This window comes from Dreissena polymorpha, unplaced genomic scaffold (genome assembly GCF_020536995.1).
Source record: "Dreissena polymorpha isolate Duluth1 unplaced genomic scaffold, UMN_Dpol_1.0 chrUn087, whole genome shotgun sequence".
Taxonomy (NCBI): Eukaryota; Metazoa; Mollusca; class Bivalvia; order Myida; family Dreissenidae; genus Dreissena; species Dreissena polymorpha.
In genome coordinates, this window is record NW_026273401.1 from 32,429 (window position 1) to 47,500 (window position 15,072).

Consider the following 15,072-nt stretch of genomic DNA (forward strand, 5'->3'; position numbering starts at 1 on the left):
GGATGTTAGGTACTGGATCCATTCGTATAGGTGGCTGTACATCTGAACAGTGTACTTTAATCCTGTATTAAACGTGTATACCAGTGTTAGATTTGTTATGTGTAATTATTATTAATAATAGTAATAGTAATAACAACAAAAGACTCGAATTTTGACATTTCCTAAAAGAAACACCTCTGTCGTTTAAATACTTATTATCCACTGAATGGGAAGCTAAACGGATATCGACGTTACTGGTCATTACTGTATTAATTACAATGTCTGTACCTCCCATTTAAAAGTGTCTTTAGCGGAAGAGTGTTTCATTTCTAGCATTAAAGAGATTGACTTGAAACTTTAATGACAGATAACAGTGAGGCATACTTTAAAGTGCAATTACACTACATTTTTTGTATTAGTTAGAGTTAATGTTCTTTGTTTAAAATTAAAATTACTTAAGCTGAACATAACTCCCTTTGTTCCAAAATAAATTTAATAAATACTAGTATATTACTCAAAGGGGCAATATAATGAATCGTAGACTATAGAAGACTACAAGAACATATGTCGAAACATTTTAAAACCATATCGAAAGATCTGTCCGTTCATGTTAATTATCATTAGAGCTACATCTGAGACCTCCTTTCCAACGATATCAGTTGTGAATTTACAATCAAGCTTGAGATTGGTTCTACAATATGAAATGATCGAAAAAAGAGTGTGCAAATCAAACTGTGTATTTGTTTGGTCAATTAAACGCAAATTTGTATTTTAAAGTAATATATATATATATATATATATATATATATATATATATATATATATATATATATATATATATATATATATATATATATATATATATCCGTTTTAAGCGATATCTTGTAGACAGCAAAAATACACGTTTCTATACGCGCACCATGTCACAGCAAAAAGATTTTGAAATAAAATGTTTGGCTCACCAAAAATCAAAACGACATATTTTAAAGAAATAAAAATATAATATGTCTATAGTTAGTTTAACTGTCTTTTCAATTAGTTTGCAGATATTTACCTACCGGGTTACATTAAATATTAACAATGATTACTTCTTTGAACAGGTCATCGTAATTCTGCAAAACAGGTTCACACCTCGGCTATTGTAACATGTTGTAAAATAAAACAACACCTTATAAACGCAAATAGAATGTACTTCAGTCACTATACGTATCTTTCTCATATACTTATACATATTGATTGATGGTTAATTAGTTAAACATACTATTGGAACAGTTGCGCAGCCTGCCGGTATTCCCATTTGGGTTGACACTAAAGGATATGCAATCAAGGGGTCTTGTGTTGTGTGTGCTCGTGTTATGTGTGGCAGTTAAGAGTACAAGCAGAAATGCGAGTACTAGGGATATTGATGATGAATTAAATGCAAATTTGGAAACAGAAGATGACGAGTATTCAACGGTAGGCGTTTGATCTACGAGCTAGCTATAAAAATCAAAACGTAGCATTACGTTTGGTTCTTTGAAGGCTTTTGAATAACTTTCAAACCAGTCATGGTGGCGAAAAAAATGTCAATACATCTCATATATATCCCAGTACATGCACAATTAAGTACGTTATTCCAGATTTTGAATTTACCGGTGTTGGTTAACTTGTGAGTTTGTAGATTGCTGTTTTATTTGGTATCCTTCAACTCATTGGACATAATAAATTCATATTTTGAGGTAGCACCAATACGTTACCTGTCGTATAACAGAGACATGCTGTCTGGTTGTAAGCGTTATTTTCAACAAGCTGTTTACTCAAGCTTGGATGATGTCGACGTGAACGATTTAACATTTTACATACGATTAATTGACTACATTCTATGCAAGCTCATGATAAAATCACTCATTCGTGACGATTGGACGCTTTAGCACGTGTTGCAGCTGGGTTTCCATATTTTTGCACATGGAGATGCTGAAACGCGATTGAATTCTTTTTTTATTTCAATTTAATTATTTTAGGTTGGTTCTTATACAAGGAAAACATAAAATTAATTTACAAAACAATATAGCTCTTATGAATATTCAGGAGCGCAATCGCGCACTTTGCATCTTACAGGCTACCTTTCCCACTTGCTAAAGCGTCCGATCGTCACGGATGAATGATTGTATCGTTAGCTTGCACATATTGTAGTCAAATGATCACATGTGTAATTTTAAATAAAAATATTTACCAATTACAGAGATATTTAAGTTTTAAAAATGTTTCGTTAGAAAAATCCCCAAGTGTAGTAAAAGGCGATATACATGTTATTCCAATTTAATTTCAATTTCATAATTCTGGGTAAGTTTTTTACACAAGAAAAACATAACATTTATGAATGAAAAACAATATGGCTCGTTTGAATATTCAGGAGCGAAACGGCTCAATCGGCATGTTGCAAGCCGGTCAGTTCTTAAGGCTCGATTGGTCATTGTCGGCTCGAGTACTGCTTACATGTACCCCGGGTACTCTTAAGCATACTTACATGTACCCCGGGTACGGTAAATATATTTACACGTACCCGGGAATTTTTCATGCTAAATCTGTCGTTGTCGATGTTTCAAATATCTAAAATATTTATTTTTTTATTAATTATGTTTACATTTATGTCATTTTTCTGTTTAATGGCCTCTATATTATCGAATCTTATACTCAAAAAGCATGTTGATGCATTTTTTTTAACAAGAGAAGTTTGTTAAAGATACAAAATATCGTTTTACGGTAATCAGTAGCGCGTTTTACGACATCAGATTTTGGGCGGGAATACAACTCGGGTAGAGTCTAATATCGACCAAGTACGTGTGAGTATATTTATCGTACCCGGGGTACATGTAAGTAGTACCCGAGTCGACAGTGACCAATCGAGCGTTATTAAGACTTGTAAGTTTATGCGCTTTACTTCTCACTTTGTTATTATTTAACGTTATACGAGTTTTCGAATTTTACTTTTTAAGTGACGTTTTGAATTTTTTAAGTTTTATATTTTATTGTTTTACAAGTTCAATTAAATTTTCAGGAATTATCAGATATGTGTTGAATTATTCTTGGTCCAAATTTCAACACAAGGCGTTCAAAAATAAGGTAGCTATATTGATATGATTAAGTGATGCGTTAGAAAGTCTCCAAGTATATACAGCTTGCTATATATCTGAATGTAAACAATCATTTTAATTGTGTGTAAAATGCAGAGTTCAAATCTAAAATAGCACTTACAATGCCTGTCGTGTTGGTTATTTTGTTAGGCACCAGATGTTTATCTGATTGGAGAAAAATGTTTCAACGGCACGGGACCAGACGCACAGCTGCTCACATCTGAAGAATGTATGTGACAACGCGTAATTTGAAAAACCGGGCTTAATGCATGTGCGTAAAGTGTCGTCCCAGATAAGCATGTGCCGTCCGCACAGGCTAATAAGCAACACTTTCCGCGCAAACTGGACATTGATTTAGAAGAGATTTCTTCTTAACTAAAAATACCATAATTCACTGATTAGACTTGAACGACACTTTACGCACATACATTAAGCCAGATTTGTCCATAGCGGGGCGTATGTATACGTTTTATTTAAATATTTTGTTCTGAATTAAAAAAACTCGCAACATTTATATTGCGAGTGATGTAATGTTAAGAAATGCCAGTGCTAGTGGCGTGTGTTTCTCTGGTTTGAATTGTGGGGGAAATGTAGAAAACCGCTGAACAATATAATTATATAACAAAACATAAATTATTATGTATTCATTTAAATGCAATTATCATACGGGTAGAGTTGTACTTTCATTTATCACCAATCTCTTAACGCTTACAGTATTTAACTTAAATGCAAGTGTTTGAAGGCACAAAGTTATATGAAACCTCTTACTTATTTTCCTAGTTAACGGAACAGCGCCCGCAATTCGGCTTCCGCTCACCGGATATAGGACTAGGCAGGAGTATCGAACCCTCTCGGTATCCCAAAGGAAACGGTTCCACAAGGCGATGAATGAGCTCTATAAGGTGATTTACCAGGCTTGATGCCAAACTTGATTGTGCACAATGAGGATTCATTTTATATTTGATTAAATAAATGTATTACGAGAACTCACATTATAACATGTAATACGGTGAAGTAGTGGAGAATACCAGTGAATGGCAAACAGATTATTTCCCTATAGGTCGAGTAAAATGGTAAGATTTGATAATTTTGCTCTTTGCTTTATCATTATGATCTAAATATGTTTCCTTAAGTAAAATATATATAAGTTAATAAAGGAAGTATAGCAATAGGACACGACACATGAACCAAGTTACTTTTTCCCACTACAGCAATTTGCGAAAATTGTGAAGCTATTTTGAAGGCTTTTTCATGACGATAATTTGCACAACTTGTATAACTCTGACGAAAATCTTGCTGATAAGACTCATTGTGCCAAATTGTACTTAGCGGCAGATTTCCTCGATAAAGTTCTGATTAACTTGATGAACAAAAAACGTAAACGTATGTTGAACATATTTTCTGTGGCTAATTTAAATTTGCTGAGCGGCGCCCATCTTGGGTAATTTTTTGTTTGTTTTAAATACTTTTTTAGTGTTTATAGTATTTATAAATTTGTGAAAGGCGCCAATTTTGTGTATTTTATTTGTTTTATAACGTTTTAAATACTGCACATCACATAAAATTATGTTGACAATTGAATGCTACGTTTTATGTTATATTTCATGTTAACATTTCTACGCCATTTTACTATTGTAATAATTTTTATTTATTTAAAAAATCGTTTGAATACTTCATGACCCAAAATATATAATTTTTACTACTTTTTGTTACGTGTTTCCTTCGAAGATTGCATGATTACGTGAGCACAACTTGATCAATAATAAACATATAATTACTATACGATTTATTTATTACAGCATGTCTTTTTATTGCTATTGCCCCAACCCGGCTTGCTGTTACAGGACGGCACATATAGGTGTTTCGCTCGGGTCCACCGGCGGGGAATGTCGCAAGGCGGCACACACGCAGGATACGCCTTCCTCCCCTGGCATCGGGCATTCATAGCGCTGTGTGATATTTAATTTAAACATGTTTATTTAGTCTTTTTTTCCGTGTGCTTAAAGAGAAACTCTCGTAACTAGTTTCTAAGAAAAAAAAGGAAATTAATTTTTGATGAACGCTGATGAGATTGAATGTAATTCAATGGGAATACTTGGCTTAATGCATGCGCATACAATTTCATCCCAGATAAGCCTGAATATTCAGGGACGACAATTTCCGCCTAAACGTGATATTACAATTAAAGCGAAGTGTCGTCGTTGATAAGCCAAACTTGACTGCACATGATAATCTGTGACATAAAAAATCCGCACATGCATTAATGCCCGTTTTCATAGAATGAGGCTCATATCTGAATAACTGTATCCGTCTCTTCGCATAAATCTTTATCGGCAAAGGGCATTGAGGAATATCCTGTGTCATGCCGTATGTAAGAGAGAACCTGTAGATAAGTATTATGTTGTATCTAATCTATGATGTTTTAATGAGATCTGATGGTGTTTTGAAGCTCATCGTGCATGCATTCCATTTCCGAACTTTAAGTTTGCATGTACTACTGCCCCGAGTTAGAGATGATATATTAATAAATATAAGCTTTAATATATTGTCACTGTTATTATTTGATAATAGGAAATTAATTAATTATCAATTACTGGACTTGTTATTATTGTAATATAAAGATTGAATTCATCTGTGTTCCTGATTGAAGCTTTGAGGACGCGCTCCGCCGGAAGGACCGGGATGTTAGCCTGCCCTACTGGGACAGCAGTTTGGATGGCAACATGGCCAACGGAAGCAAATACTCCGTCATGTGGGACAACGCGCACATGGGTATGGGAAACTATCGGTATCTATGGCAAGCGAAGTGCACATTATTGTTTTAAACCACGGTTTAACCGTTAACTATATAGTTAAGAGACTTTGAATAATTCCTTAAACCCGCTGTTCAAAGTGTGTCTTAAAATATATACAAATCTATTATCTACATAATTCAGAGACAACCAATTAACGAAGCTTAAACCACAATTAGAAGGCAAATGCCACGATTTCATTGGTCTATCCTTAACTATAGAGTTAAGAGACTTTGAACCGCGGATCAAAGTCTTGAACCCGGGTTTGAGGAATTATTGTGAAAACGGCAGTTTGAACCCAGGTTCAAAGTTTCTTAACTATATAGTTAACTGTTAAACTGTGGTTTAAGACAATAGTGTGCACTTCGCTTGCCATAGGTATCAATAGAACTCGTAGTGTGTTTTATCATCTGTGTAGTTCGCAGTGCGGACACTGTCTCATATAATGGTGTCTTGTTCTGAGAAAACCGGGCATAATGCATGTGCGTTAAGTGTCGTCTCAGATTAGCCTGTGTAGTCCACACAGGCTAATTAGGGACGACACTTTCCGCCTACACTTGATTTTCGGTAAGGAGGGACTTCCTTGAAACTAAAAATACCATAAAAGCGGAAAGTGTCGTCCCTGAATAGCCTATGCGGACTGCACAGGCTAATCTGGGATGACACTTTACGCACATGCATTATGCCCAGTTTTATCAGAACACGGCACATATGTATGTCAGATGAAACGGAATAACCTTCCAGACAGGATACAATATGGAAAATCAGCGATAATGGATCTTCCAAACATGATACAATGTGGAAAATCAGCGATCAGGGATGTTAATCCAAACTCAATCAAATCGTGTCGCTTACTATCATCTCAAAATGACAGTACACTTTGGAAAAGTGACCATTATAAAGATCATTAATGGATAAGCAAAATTATAAATCGTGGGTATAGTGTGACTATTTGGGGAAGACAAGTAATTGTAAACATAACCTTAAAAATGGAAAAAACATTCTAAAGTCGCACCAGTTGTGTCGCGTTTGACTTAAATATTCCAATAATTTTATTAGCCGGATTTTTTTCGAAAAAATCTCGGCTTATAGATTGATGTTGTCGGGCGGGGCGGGCGGGCGGGGCGGGGGGGGCGGGGGGGCGGGCGGGCGGCGTGCTCGAAAATGTTAAAGTTCTTATTTCATGGTATAACTTTGGTATGCTTGGACCTAGAGTCTTCAAACTTGACATGAAGGTTGGCCAGGATTAACAGATGACCACTGGTCATTTCAAGGTCATTCATTTGAAGGTCAAGGTCACTGTGACCTTCAATATAAAAAATGTTAAAGTTGTTATAACTTTGGTATGCTTGGACCTAGAGTCTTGAAACTTGACATGAAGGTTGGCCATAACTAGATAGTAACCACTGGTCATTTCAAGGTCATTCATTTGAAGGTCAAGGTCACTGTGACCTTGAATGTAAAAATGTTAAAGTTCTTATTTCATGGTATAACTTTGGTATGCTTGGACCTAGAGTCTTCAAACTTGACATGAAGGTTGGCCAGGATTAACAGATGACCACTGGTCATTTCAAGGTCATTCATTTGAAGGTGAAGGTCACTGTGACCTTCAATATAAAAATGTTAAAGTTGTTATAACTTTGGTATGCTTGGACCTAGAGTCTTGAAACTTGACATGAAGGTTGGCCAGAACTAGTAAGTAACCACTGGACATTTCAAGGTCATTCATTTGAAGGTCAAGGTCACTGTGACCTTGAATGTAAAAATGTTAAAGTTGTTATAACTTTGGTATGCTTGGACCTAGAGTCTTGAAACTTGACATGAAGGTTGGCCAGAACTAGTAAGTAACCACTGGACATTCCAAGGTCATTCATTTGAAGGTCAAGGTCACTGTGACCTTGAATGTAAAAATGTTAAAGTTCTTATTTCATGTTATAACTTTGGTATGCTTGTACCTAGAGTCTTCAAACTTGAAATAAAGATTGGCCAGTACTAGAAGATGACCACTGGTCATTTCAATGTCATTCATTTGAAGGTCAAGGTCACTGTGACCTTAAATGTTAAAATGTTAAAATTGTTATAACTTTGGTATGCTTGGACATAGAGTCTTCAAACTTGACATGAAGGTTTGCAAGCACACTTAGATGACCACTGGTCATTTCAAGGTCATTCATTCTAAGGTCAAGGTCACTGTGACCTTGAATGTAAAAATGTTAAAGTTCTTATAACTTTGGTAGGTAAAAATGTTAAAGTTCTTATTCCATGTTATAACTTTGGTATGCTTGTACCTAGAGTCTTCAAACTTGACATAAAGGTTGGCCAGTACTAGAAGATCACCACTGCTCATTTCAATGTCATTCATTTGAAGGTCAAGGTCAATGTGACCTTCAATGTTAAAATGTTAAAATTGTTATAACTTTGGTATGCTTGGACCTAGAATCTCAAACTTGACGTAAAGGTTTGCAAGCACACTTAGATGACCACTGGTCATTTCAAGGTCATTCATTTCAATGTCATTCATTTGAAGGTCAAGGTCACTGTGAACTTAAATGTTAAAATGTTATTTAAGTATTGCATTGACAAAAACACGAAAGGTACTTTCCTGTCATTTAAATCAAAAATCCGGCTTCAATGCGGTCATCTCCGACCGCGGAACTCTTGTTCATTTTTTTCTTGATTTAAAAATGTGTGAAACTCTTTGAAATATTTAATATTTGTTATCTTTTGACATTTTTTCACAAGTTTGAACATATATAATCCTAAATTGTAAGTTTTGTATCATACACATAAGTCGTCGTTTATGAATCTTTGACATTATTGTTTGACAATTTCATATTTTCAAACCGTGAACATGTGCTTTACAAATGTCACTTAGTTCGGTAAATATATGTAAAGACTTTGACATGCAACCTTTGACATAACTTTCTCTCCTCGTAATAGTATTCTTCCTATATTCATTAACTATTCATGAGTATGCAAGTTTGCTATCCATCAAGTTTTCTATAATATTCACGGCAGTAAACACGCTAAGGACCGGATGTAATGAAATTTCAAGCATAATTCTTCACGGTGATTAGATTTTATATGATTGATCAACATATTTCGAATTATTGTAAACATCTTGCATGTAGTGCGATTAAGCGATTAATTAAACCACAAATGTACAGAAACATACAATAACAAACCATTTGGAAACTTGGAGACCTATATAAGTTGTGCCTTTGTGGAGTTTTTGAAAAAGCAAATTGATGTTTTTGTGTACGAAAAAATGTCCACCAGATTGATACGTTAATGACACCAAACAATTGCGCTCAACATATACTAGTTTTTAAATGCACAAACACAATGGCCTCTTGCGGATCCAATAGTTACTCTAGTATTTTTCCAAAAGAGATGGAGCCAGTGCCAATGAGGTGGCGCTAAGGACAGAAGGTGGCGCTAAGGACAGAAGGTGGCGACAATTCACGATATAGTAATCATCACATGACTTACATTTGATAGATAATGTTCCTTTTCACATTTCCTTTTTTTCAACGTAAATACGTAAACCCAAATCTGTAAAAAAAACACGTACACACTCCATTAAAAAATAATCAAGATGTAAATAATACTACTAAATATATAAGTAACCAAATGAATTAAGATGTCGGCAGCCTGAATAAAACATATTGTACGATAAAAACCCAAAATATGTAATTCTCAATAAATCCAATAACAAACTTCTCTAAGCTCCCAAATATTCCTTCTACAAACAATGTTTAAATTAATGTAATTCCTAAAATAATCAAAAGATGTTATTTCTGTTGAAAACGATGAGATTTGCCCCATATCCAAATGCTTAATTCACTAAAAGGCAAAGGTGAACAAATCTTAATTGGAATTAAACATGCCGTTTTTCCCCACTTACATCTAAAAATTAGGATAACTCGGTCGGATAATCACGTTACTTTCCATTCTAAAAAAATTCTGCGCATTTTTAAACATCCGGTTCTTAGCGCCACCTCAGAAGTAACATTGGCTCATTTATTAATGCATAGCCATAAAGAGGTGGCGCCCGTGATTAGCGTCCGTGCTTTTGAGATCTACGGACTTAATAAAGGACTTTTCAGGGACCGGCAGGGGCGAGGTCAATGAGGGCCCCTTTGCTGGCTGGCAGACGGTGAAGGGTAATCTTACCCGGAACGTGGGCCGAGGAAAAGGGAAGCTGGCCAGACAGGACAGTATCAATTATCTGCTCACTCTCTGCAGCTTTGACGTAAGTAATAAAATAAGAAATATCCCCTTTGATTCTCTATTCCAAATTTCATCTGTCTTACACATTATGGAAAATCTTTCGTGAATAATCCTTCCTGATCTGTGTAGATACCATATACATACATGTTGTGTTACACTGCGTATGATGATTTACAGGCATGTTTGCACAATGGTACTATTCTATATGGCAACTTAATATTACTGAATAGAATGCGCAAGAAGGCTTTCGTTTACAAACAATGAACTGAATGTAATTCATTCTTATCTGCATGTTTTGATAGTTGTTTTTCAAATAAGATAAGTTTAATAAGTATATGCAGCATATTTAAGTCTCAACTACAGCATGGTTAAATTATATTCAATTCTCGAAAACGTCGGCACCCTAACAAATGAAGCTGAAACTAAAAATGTGTGCTGCTAATTAAAGTAGTGTGTCTAGTTTTTCAATCGTGGAATCAACAAAGAATATTCAAAAGTTCAAATGTTGCATTTTCCTTCAGTATTTTTTCTGGTTTTTAAGTGATACAAAAAAGTACTAAGATTCGCTTTATTTCACTTGTAAAACCTCATAGACTTCCCTAAATGCATATATAATGCATCTATTTTTTTTTAAATAAATACCAAATACATTTTACTTGATCAATATTTATGTTAAGAAGATCGAAATCTATGCATAATCAATGTGTCAAAAAAAGATTGAGGTAAACTTGAAATGTCTGAGAATCCTTAATTATTCGATAAATTTTCCTTAAACTTTAATTATTTGTGCAGCAAACAATTACAATATGCAATATGCAAATAACAACCGGAAAATCAAAATGTCGTATACCATTCATTAATTGTATAGTGTTTTATAGCTCGTCTAGTATTGTAGTGTAGAAGGAATATAACTTAACTATAAATTACGGAATCCGGATAGTTCCATTTATAATCTCGCCCTTCTTTCATCAAGGGCGACACACGACGCACGATATTTTGCACGACGGTCGCGGCGACGCACAATATTTTGCGCGACAGTCGCGGCGTCGCACGATATTTTGCACGACCGTCGCGGCGACGAACGATATATTTAACACGATATATCGCCTTTTGGGCTACCTACATCGTGCGTTGATGAAAGAAGGGCGAGATTATGGATGGCACCATCCGGATTCCGTAATTAATGGGTTGCTTGTTAAAAGAGATAAATGTGCGTGTTATATGAGCATTTATAAGCTTATTTGAATTCTTGCAGGAGTTTAGTAAAGAATTGGAGAAAATTCATAATGGCATTCATAAGTGGTTAGGAGGGGCTATGAAAGGAAGCCTGGCCGCGTTTGACCCCCTATTCTACATGCACCACGCCTTCATCGACGTCATCTGGGAAAAGTTCCGACAGCGACAGCGCGCCACCTGTGGAGTGGATCCGGCATCCGACTACCCGCCTGCGCCTGTAGACTCAGGGGCACACGCGGCGGAATATTACATGTTCGGGATGCGCTTTTTCAAGAACATAGACGGCATGGCCGATTACTGGATCAACCATTGGTATAACTATACGGACACACCCATGTGCGCGAATAATTGCAGCGACAGCCCGGACCTATATTGCGACAAAGACATAAACATGTGTGCGTCGCGATCGCATGTTAGTTTTGGCGATGATGGTATTGTGACGGATGACGGTGGTTATAATTAGACGGGTGGCGATGAGACAGGGACTCACTTGCGCGATGTGCCCCCAACGGAAGTCATCGCAGCGGATGGATGACGACGAGATGAGATGTCGATCAACAGCGTTATATTTAAAGTGTTTTATTAAAGACATATAGAATATCTCAAATAAGTGCTTTCAATTTTCTTATCAGCCAATGCATAATTGATTCATTAACATCACAATTATTTATTCACCAATAAGTTGTGTAACCACCATTTATAATTGTAATGTACTGTAATGAATAAAAATGTCTGACTGCGCGTTTTGATGTATTGGTAACCACTGCTGTTAATTGTAATTAAACATTTGTAACCAGCACTGTTAATTGAAAATGCACATTTCTTATTTTTATCGAATTAATTGGATGATATTGAATACGCTTTTCAGTAACAACTTGTAATTATATGGTTTTTGAACAACCAAACTGTCTTCATATTATAGGGACATACAAATGTTTCAAACAACAAACACTTTTCTAGCCAAGCGAAGTTTGGTTGGCAAAATTAATGTTTTCCGTCAAATTTCAAAATTTGGTAAGTTCAATCTTTTACATAAACGTTCAATATGTAAAAATTCTTATTACAATTATCATTCAAAGAACGACACTTACCCAATAAGTGAATACAAGCAGTAAATCATAGCGTGCAATAACTTAGGAATCAAATGTTTTACAAATGTGGAACTCTCTCTGTCTATTTACTTTCTTCATACTTTGGCGGTAAATCAATTGTTATTTTATGACGAAGGCACAACTTAAATAATACATTACTTTGGTTTGAAAGAAAATGGCGACGTGTGAAATTTCTGCTTCATTATTTACTTAATTCTCGCTAAACGCGATGCGTTGTATTCGAATTATGTTGTCGGATAGTTAAAACACATTTTAATATCTCATTAAATGTAAATGTGTTAGTAATGAGCTATTGTGATCACCATATGTGTGGCGTCCGTCGTCTTATAGAATCATGGTCACGTGAATTAAAAAACTAGGTCATCGGGTCAAATAAAAAACACAAACTTTGATATCACTTCAGGAAAACACACGTATGCCTCTAAATTTTCGGAAACCTGTAGTATTTGAATATTGTTCGTATCCAAGGTTTCTTTTCCAACGAATATACTTTCTTTTTCTGTATGTTCAATAAATAATTTAAGATTATATCTCTTAAGCTAAGAACGAGTGGAAATAAATAATAAAATATATTTGGCTATAATTCCCAATTTAAAAATCGTCTTTTAAACAAAGATTTACTTGAATTACATCCATTTGCCTTTCACGTTTTGGTAAAAGTTTACACACTTGAAAAAAAACATGTTCAGATTTACAATTTTTTGTTGAAGTTATTATATTTGCAAGGAAACATTCATACTGAATATTTACCATTGTTTGCATTATAAAACTTAACAAACGCGGAACGATTGAATAATTGTGAGAGTTCTGTGGTTATCGTTACATTTTGTGACATTAAGAGTTAAATTATTGTGTTATATATCTCACACAAATGGCCTGATAAAAAAGTGCTAATAAAGTAATCGTTTAACAAGTTATCACATCCATAAGCTGTATTGCGTTTCCGCGATTCGATGGCATTTATGATTTCTTCTGTGGTAATTGGATTAATAAGTTCGGGATAAAAAGTATTTGGGTTTATTAAAATAATTGTTAATATTGATATTCTCTGCCTCTTCATTTTTACAATGGAATAAATTTCTCCCAAAATTCAAAAAATAATTTCGAAAATAATTCAGTGGTATACATGTATTTCCGTTTTGTTTTGTTTTTTCACTGAAAATGTTTTTTTCCAATTATCCGTTGGTTGACCGGCTTTCATACGCATTTTCTTCTTCAGGTAAGCATTCTTTTTCTTCCTTGTTATCTGTTTATAATATGCTTTACATTTACATAAATAAATTATATATAGAGCACGGATGGCCGAGAGCTAGGCTTTAATTGCAAGGGTTAGTGGTTCGATCGAGCCCATTTGGGGATAACTTTGTTCTGTTTTACCGGTATTTTTTAAGGACCGTTGAAATGGAGTCTGTAAGACACCAAAGTAGCCTTTAACAGTCCCAGCGTTGTTTCTGACTTCCTGATTGTTTTATGCTCAGAAATCCATCGTGCCGCCTGCTTTGCCTTCTATATTGCTCGTTTAACTTGCCTTTGAGCTTCCCATAATTTTTAGAATTTAGTATGAATATAATTTTTCGTTAATTTTCCATTGTCTATGTTTGCACTCACCATTGCACCAGAAATGCTCGATTGGTCATTGTTGGCTCGGGTACTGCATAAATGAATCCCTAGTACTCTTAAGTATACTTTAATGTACCCCGGGTACGAAAATAAAACTTAAACGTACCCGGGTATTTTAACGCTAAATTGGTCGTTGTCGGCTTTTTTCCAAAACATTATGTTCAGCTTTATGTCAATATTTTGTAAAATGACCTCTATGTTATCAAACTCATACCTAAAAAAGCATGTTGATACTGGTTTTGTTCAAAGGTGGTTAGCCTGTGGCTATGATATTTATTAATGAAAACATCATTTTGAATGATAAACTATCATATTATAACGAACAAGAGGGCCAAGATGGCCCTGGTTCGCTCACCTGAGAGGAGTCGGTTCATTCAATCTTTACCAAACGTCAAACTTGATCTAGATATTGTCCAGCCAAACATCCTGGTTAAGTTTCATCATTATTGAACCAAAACTCTGGCATATAGAGTGTTTTTTTTTTTTTTTTTTAAGATTTGACCTGGTAACCTATATTTTGAGTTGAACCCCTTACCAAATATCAAACTTTGCTTACAAAAATAAATATTATGACCAAGATTCATAAAATCTGAAACTAATTTGTGACCTCTATAGTGTTTACAAGGATTTTGTATAATATAATGAAAATTTGGACAATCTAAGGGCAATAATTATGGCATTAATTTTGTGATATATATAAAACCAATCTTTTTACCAAGTTTCATAATGATTGGGCAAATAATGTGACTTCTGGAGTGTTCACAAGCTTTTTTACTATGCATTAATATAAGAAAACTGCCCCCCCCCCCCGGCAGCCATGTTATTCAACTGACCGGAACCATTTTTAAACTCAACTCTCATATCAAGAAAACCAATGTTCTGACCAAATTTAATGAAAATTGGGCCAAAAATGTGTTCACATGTTTTCACTATATACATATAGAGAAAAATGCCCCGCCCACTGGCGGCCATGTTTTTTCACCGATC

General features: G+C 35.0%; 1 protein-coding gene across 3 annotated transcripts; it reads left to right on the plus strand.

Annotated features, from left to right (window-relative positions):
* The first annotated feature begins 2,654 nt into the window (after positions 1 to 2,654).
* LOC127864038 (putative tyrosinase-like protein tyr-3) lies at positions 2,655 to 12,076 on the plus strand. Of its 3 annotated transcripts, XM_052403717.1 has the most exons (7): positions 2,655 to 3,081; positions 3,243 to 3,321; positions 3,873 to 3,994; positions 4,937 to 5,043; positions 5,743 to 5,864; positions 9,994 to 10,139; positions 11,373 to 12,076. In XM_052403717.1, exons 3-7 carry the CDS (start codon positions 3,977 to 3,979, stop codon positions 11,814 to 11,816), a joined length of 837 nt encoding a protein of 278 aa, XP_052259677.1. In that variant the 5' UTR covers positions 2,655 to 3,081; positions 3,243 to 3,321; positions 3,873 to 3,976; the 3' UTR covers positions 11,817 to 12,076. The 3 variants fall into 3 exon arrangements, with proteins under 3 accessions (XP_052259677.1, XP_052259676.1, XP_052259678.1); XM_052403716.1 differs by having other exon boundaries at positions 2,655 to 3,321; XM_052403718.1 differs by lacking the exon at positions 4,937 to 5,043 and having other exon boundaries at positions 2,655 to 3,321.
* Positions 12,077 to 15,072: the final 2,996 nt, after the last annotated feature.

What these genes read in the sequence shown, in the direction of transcription:
- LOC127864038 (XM_052403716.1), top strand. An exon ending in CATCGGGCATTCATAGCGCT is followed by an intron (nt 5,044 to 5,742) that starts GTGTGATATTTA and finishes TCCTGATTGAAG; the next exon opens with CTTTGAGGACGCGCTCCGCC. An exon ending in TCACTCTCTGCAGCTTTGAC is followed by an intron (nt 10,140 to 11,372) that starts GTAAGTAATAAA and finishes GAATTCTTGCAG; the next exon opens with GAGTTTAGTAAAGAATTGGA.